This window comes from Dasypus novemcinctus, chromosome 14 (genome assembly GCF_030445035.2).
Source record: "Dasypus novemcinctus isolate mDasNov1 chromosome 14, mDasNov1.1.hap2, whole genome shotgun sequence".
In the NCBI taxonomy this organism is placed as follows: domain Eukaryota; kingdom Metazoa; phylum Chordata; class Mammalia; order Cingulata; family Dasypodidae; genus Dasypus; species Dasypus novemcinctus.
Window position 1 is genome coordinate 33,409,804 of NC_080686.1, and position 6,000 is coordinate 33,415,803.

Below are 6,000 nucleotides of genomic sequence, written 5' to 3' on the forward strand. Positions count from 1 at the left end.
CTTATTTTTGCAAATTTTACAAAAACATAGGACTAGGTGGATACATTGTTAGGGCCTTGTCAGGCCTTGGAAGGAGCCTGGGCAATGGAAGGTACCTGAAATTTAAGCTTCACTACTTTCATGATAAATCCATTTCGGGGGTAACAATGTTGATTTGTCTCAACTTTGATACATTTACTATGCATATTGTGATTTCTAGGGAAACCACCAAAGAATAAAAATAAAGCTTATCATTGAAGGACGGGGGCTATTAGGTTGACAGAGTGAAGAAACATGGCTCATACCATGTTTCATCATTATAGCATTTCAGAAAATCAAAGATAAAGGTAAGAAAAGACCACACCAAAGATAGAGTGAATGACATTGTAATTCTTAACCATAGCACGTTGAAACAATGACTTCAGTGTTTCAATGGAAAGCCTTTTTAAACTTTGAATTATATTTCTAGCAAAACTATGTGGGGAGCAGATGTAGCCCAGTGGCTGAATACCTGCTTCCCACATAGGAGGTTCTGGGCTCAATTCCGGGTACCTCCTAAAACCCCCCCAAAATGAAAAACTGTGTATCAAGAATGATGGTAAATTAAAGACCGTTTGAGACGTACATGGTCTCAAAAAATTTAGCTCTCTGCAGCTTTTCTCAGGGAGCTCCTAGAGAATGCTTGTTTGGAACATGAGAATAACGAAAGAAGATATGAGAACCAGGAAACAGGAAGTCCACAGAGAAGAGAAGTAAAAGGAAGACAGGAAGCAAACCTTGCAATCAACTAGCTTAGAGCAGGAAGATAGTATCCCCCGATCCAAAGTAAATCAAATAAAACGTAAAACACAACCCCTCACCAAAAAAAAACCCCAAAAACCAACCAAACAAAAAACAACCCAGCAAAGGACTGATATATATGACTTCCAGAGTAGTTTTATAATTATTTTGAACAATTTGTTCAGAAATAGATATAGAGTCATGAAAAACTAAGCAAGTAAGGAAATAAGGAAATGGTTAACTCTAGGAAAAATTAAAAGCTGGATAAGAAAGGAAATGTAACAGAATAGTACTTGGCTGAGCAATAAAAAATGCTGTAATCATACAGTTATAATAAGGTAAATGGTGAATATTGATTTTACTATAAATTGTGATGTTACTCTTTTGGGTGGATGGAGGGAGAGGAAAATGGAAGGAGGGTGTATGTCATCTTCTAAAATTTCCTCTGCCTTAATAAGAGATCACTAGACCATGTCTAAAACATATAAGCTGAGAAATAGAAGGATATGTGTTTTTATTCAGAAATATGGGGGCAAATGCCAGAAAAAAAGCTGATAAGAGTTGAAAGGGATTTCTTCTGGGGCTGTGTTACTGAGGGGTGAGGATGGGTAGAGTAGGGTAATAAAGTTTTTCTTATAAGCTCTTATAGTACTTTTTTGACTTCTAAAAATTACATGTATGTATTATCTTAGTAAAAATTACAGCCAATTGTAAAAAAGACATCACAGGGAAATGTAGGGGAAAGTGATGCTTTAATTCAAATATTAATGAAGAAAGGAAATTAAGAAATCCAACTAGTAAAGTGGTCAAAGGCATTGATATAAAATCCTGTCCCCATAATGCTTATTAACAGATTAATCTACCTTAAGTCTGCATTTTTAAAAAAAGATTTATTTATTTATTTATTTCTCTGCCCCCCCCCCCCTCAGATTGTCTGTTCTCTGTGTCTATTTGCTGCATCTTCTTTGTCCACTTCTGTTGTTGTCAGCAGCACGGGAATCTGTGTTTCTTTTTGTTGCATCATCTTGTGTCAGTTCTCCGTGTGTATGGCACCATTCCTGGGCAGGCTGCACTTTCTTTCGCGCTGGGCGGCTCTCCTTACGGGGCACACTCCTTGCGCATGGGGCTCCCCTATGCGGGGGACACCCCTGCGTGGCAGGGCACTCCTTGTGTGCATCAGCACTGTGCATGGGCCAGCTCCACACGGGTCAAGGAGGCCCGGGGTTTGAACCGCGGATCTCCCATGTGGTAGACAGATGCCCTAACCACTGGACCGAGTCTGCCGCCTAAGTCTGCATTTTTATCATATACTACAAACCTCTGATGAAGTTCAGTGGAAAAGACTATCCCTTTGTATTCTGTTCTAAGCTCTTTCTAATTCTCTAATAATTGTGTTCACTTTTATAAAAGTCTACAGCATTTGACAGTGGTGCTAATGATTTAACTTTCTAAAGTGGTAATGAACGCATTGTTCTGTTACTTTTTGGGCAAAAATGGAGTAAAGATATCAAAACTGTAGAAAATCTGTAAGTTTTAGAAATTATTTGTTCATTTGACCTTTGTCTTGGAATATGGGAAACTGAGCCTGTTGATAATTCATACTTTTGTTTAAATTTCTGTTCAGCATCTCTCTGTATACATATTTTATGATGCTGTCTCTTAGTGAATTACTTATATGCCCAAAGTCAAAGCCAATATTACTGGAAAAAGCTGGGACTGGAACTACAGTTTCTTAACTCTTAGAGCATCTAATATCCACTACACCAATTGCTCAATAAATATTTGTCTAATGAATTTATTCAAAATCATTATAAAGCAGTCTAATATAGTGGTTAAGTATGCCAACTTTGGAATCAGGCAGATTTAGGTTCATATCCCAGTCCTGCCATTTGCTAGTTGTGGGACTTGGATCAAGCGCTGTATCTTCTCCAAGCCTCAGTTCCCTCATAAGTAATATAGGAGCATTAATACCTATCTCAGATGATTAGATGAGTTTAGTATGTAAAGTACTTCACACCTGTTTGTGGGTGTTTATATAAAGGTATGGCATATCTGGCATGTAGTATATTTAATATTGCTATTATTCCTATAACAATATATTCTTTTAATTTTTTGTTTTGTAGATGCAGCCATCGTGGTCTCTTGCTGTGCTATTTCTTGGTCGACTGTTGATTATCAAATAGCTTTGAGGAAATCCTTACCTGATAAAAATCGTCTCAGTGGGCTCTGTCCCAAATTTGCATACTTCTGTTACAAATTGTTTACCTTATTGTCTTGGATGCTGAGTGGGGTACTTCTACTACTCTTAAATGTTAAGATTGCTTTATTTTTGTTCTTATTTCTTTGGTTTTTAGGTATAATGTGGGCTTTTAAAAATCAGACTCACTTTTGTTCTTCCATGAGTATGGAATTCTTATACAGGATTGTTGTTGGATTCATTCTTGTCTTTACATTTTTTAATATTAAGGGACAGAATACCAAATGTCCAATGTCTTGTTATTATACTGTAAGGGTACTGGTCACATTGGGGCTAGTGATTGTGTTTTGGGTCTGTCCACCCCCGATTTTCAATTCAGACTATCTTATTGTGGTCAATATCACTATAGCTCTTAGTCTTTTCCTTGGAATCATTTTTCTTATTGTTTATTATGGGAATTTTCACCCAAATATAAGTGAAGACAAGAAACCTGATGAGGTTGATGGAAAATCAGTTCAAAGAGATTGTAGAATGAGGTATTTCCTACCTGATGAAGTTGATGGAAAACCAGTTCAAAGAGATTGTAGAATGAGGTATTTCCTAATGGAATAAGCTATACAGTTATGAAATGTTTTCTTATTTTGTGTTTCAATTGTTAGTAAAGAAAAATTTGTGTGCATATGTTTTGTCTTATTTTTCAGATCAGTTTTGGTACTGTGTGAATGTGAGAGATTATAATACTTTTATTATTTAAATTAACTTCTCATTTGTTTTTTTAAAATTAATAAAAAATATATTACATTAAAAAAATATAAGGTCCCCATTCACCCCCACCACCCCCACCCCACCACTCCCCCCACAGCAACACTCTCCCCCATCATCATGACACATCCATTGTATTTGGTCAGTACATCTCTGGGCATAGCTGCACCTCATGGTCAATGGTCCACATCATAGCCCATACTCTCCCATGTTCCATCCAGTGGGCCATGGGAGGATCTACAGTGTCCGGTAATTGTCCCTGCAGCACTACCTAGGACAACACCAAGTCCTGAAAATGCCTCCTCATCTCATCTCCTCCTCCCATTCCCCGCACCCAGCAGCAACCATGGCCACTTTTTCCACACCAATGCCACATTTTCTCGATTACTAACCACAATAGTTCATGAATAGAATATCATTAAGTTCACTCTAATCCTTACTGTATTCCTCCTTCCTGTGGACCTTGGCTTGGTTGTGTCCATTCTACATCTATGTCAAGAGGGGGCTTAGATTCCACATGGATACTGAATGCAATCCTCCTGCTTTCAGTTATAGGCACTCTAGGCTCCATGGTGTGGTGGTTGACATTCTTCAACTCCATGTTAGCTGAGTGGGGTAAGTCCAATAAACCAGAGTGTAGGAGCTGAAGTCTGTTGAGGCTCAGGGCCTGGCTATCATATTGTCAGTCCAGAGATTCAGATCCCCTAGATATATCTTAAACCCCAGCACCAACTACAATTCCAGTAAAGTAGCAGGAAAGGCTTGTGAAAAGAGATCCCATCTGAGTCCAGCTCCATCACGCAGAAACACCAACTCCAGAGAAGGGCCAACTGACATGGCAGTGAACTCCATCTGCCATGACCATAGAACCTGTGGGTCTCTTTAGCCCTCAAAAGAACCAGTACCTGGGGTTGTATCTACTTTATCTGTCTCTGAGACTCTGCTCAGGTGTGCATAAAGGCAATCCTTCTGACAACCTCCAGACTCTTTTTTAGAGACTCATAGCCATATAAACTCATTTGTCCTTTCCATTTCCCCCTTAATTTAGGTCAAAAGCATTTTTAACTCCTGTTATTATATGTAGACAGGGATATTTTGCTGGTCCACGTTGAACCTTTTATTCAAGGTCATTTTCTAGTTACGTCATCAGCTGGTACTTGGTAGTGATCCCTCGGTGCCAGGGAGGCTCATCCCCGGGTGTCATGTCCCACGCTAGGGGGAAGGCAGTGCATTTACATTCTGAGTTTGGCTTCGAGATTGGCCACATTGGAGTAACACAGAGGCTGTCAGGAGGGAACTCTTAGGCACAGTGCTGCTCTAGGCCTTGTTCTTATTTCAGGTGTATAGGCTCACAAGCATAGTCATTAGTATCAGGGGCTCACTGTTGGACCCTCATTCCTTCCCGGTCCTTGCCGTTGCACCCGGGGGACTGCCGCTGCTCCCCTAGGGACCATGACAGAGCCCCCCCGGCCAGGAACCCAGCAACCTCCCAGTTGTTGTTTTTAATTGTTTCCACTATGAGTATATCCAAACATTTCTATGCACCCCGGACACATGCCCTGTATAACTCTCTGTCAACCATATGTCCCCTGTCAATAACATCCCATACCAGTATTCCTCCACTGCCATTGTTGAAGCACTCTGTGATCCAAAACTTCCTGAAAAGTGAAGCCCAATATAATGCCAGGTTCCCTTAATAGTAAAATGAAATAGAGCGATGAGTTTAAAGGTTAGATATAGAATACATATTGATTTGGAAAAATTCTACATCCTATCTTTTTCTTTTCTTTTTTCCTAATTATTAAGCTTCTCTTCACAAGAGCTATAGATCACAGTAATTCATATATACAATATACAGTACTCCCACATATCCAATATAAAACCTTTTCCCTTCCACAGCGATAATCTTTTAACATATTCATACCATATTTACTGAAGCTGATGTACAGATATTGAGACAATAGCTTTCAAACAAGGTAACATTTGTGTTTATATTGTGGTTTATACTTTAGGCTGTACAATTTTCTATATTTTTAGTTATCCTATATTTTACATTATGATTTACATTATTAGTCTGTCAGCCCCTATATGTTTTTGGTGTAATATTACATGTTTTATATCCATCCTTGTGTACTCTTGTGAAACACTTCTATTGCCCTTACAGTTACGTTTGTTCCATCTATTCAATATCTATTTCCCCCTCCCCTTGGGGCCCACAGTGACAGTCAATCTTTATTTCTTGAGGAGCCATGTTCAGAGATACTTGCAACAGTGTTGAGGGT

General features: G+C 39.0%; 1 protein-coding gene across 1 annotated transcript in view; it reads left to right on the top strand.

Annotated features, from left to right (window-relative positions):
- The window catches only part of XKR9 (XK related 9), a 45,451-nt gene extending 41,816 nt beyond the window's left edge, over nt 1-3,635 (top strand). The window contains exon 4 of the mRNA XM_004449638.5: nt 2,883-3,635. Coding sequence (XP_004449695.1) covers nt 2,883-3,568 — 686 coding nt within the window. The 3' untranslated portion in view covers nt 3,569-3,635. The remainder of the gene's footprint in view (nt 1-2,882) is intronic.
- The last annotated feature ends 2,365 nt before the right edge of the window (nt 3,636-6,000 follow it).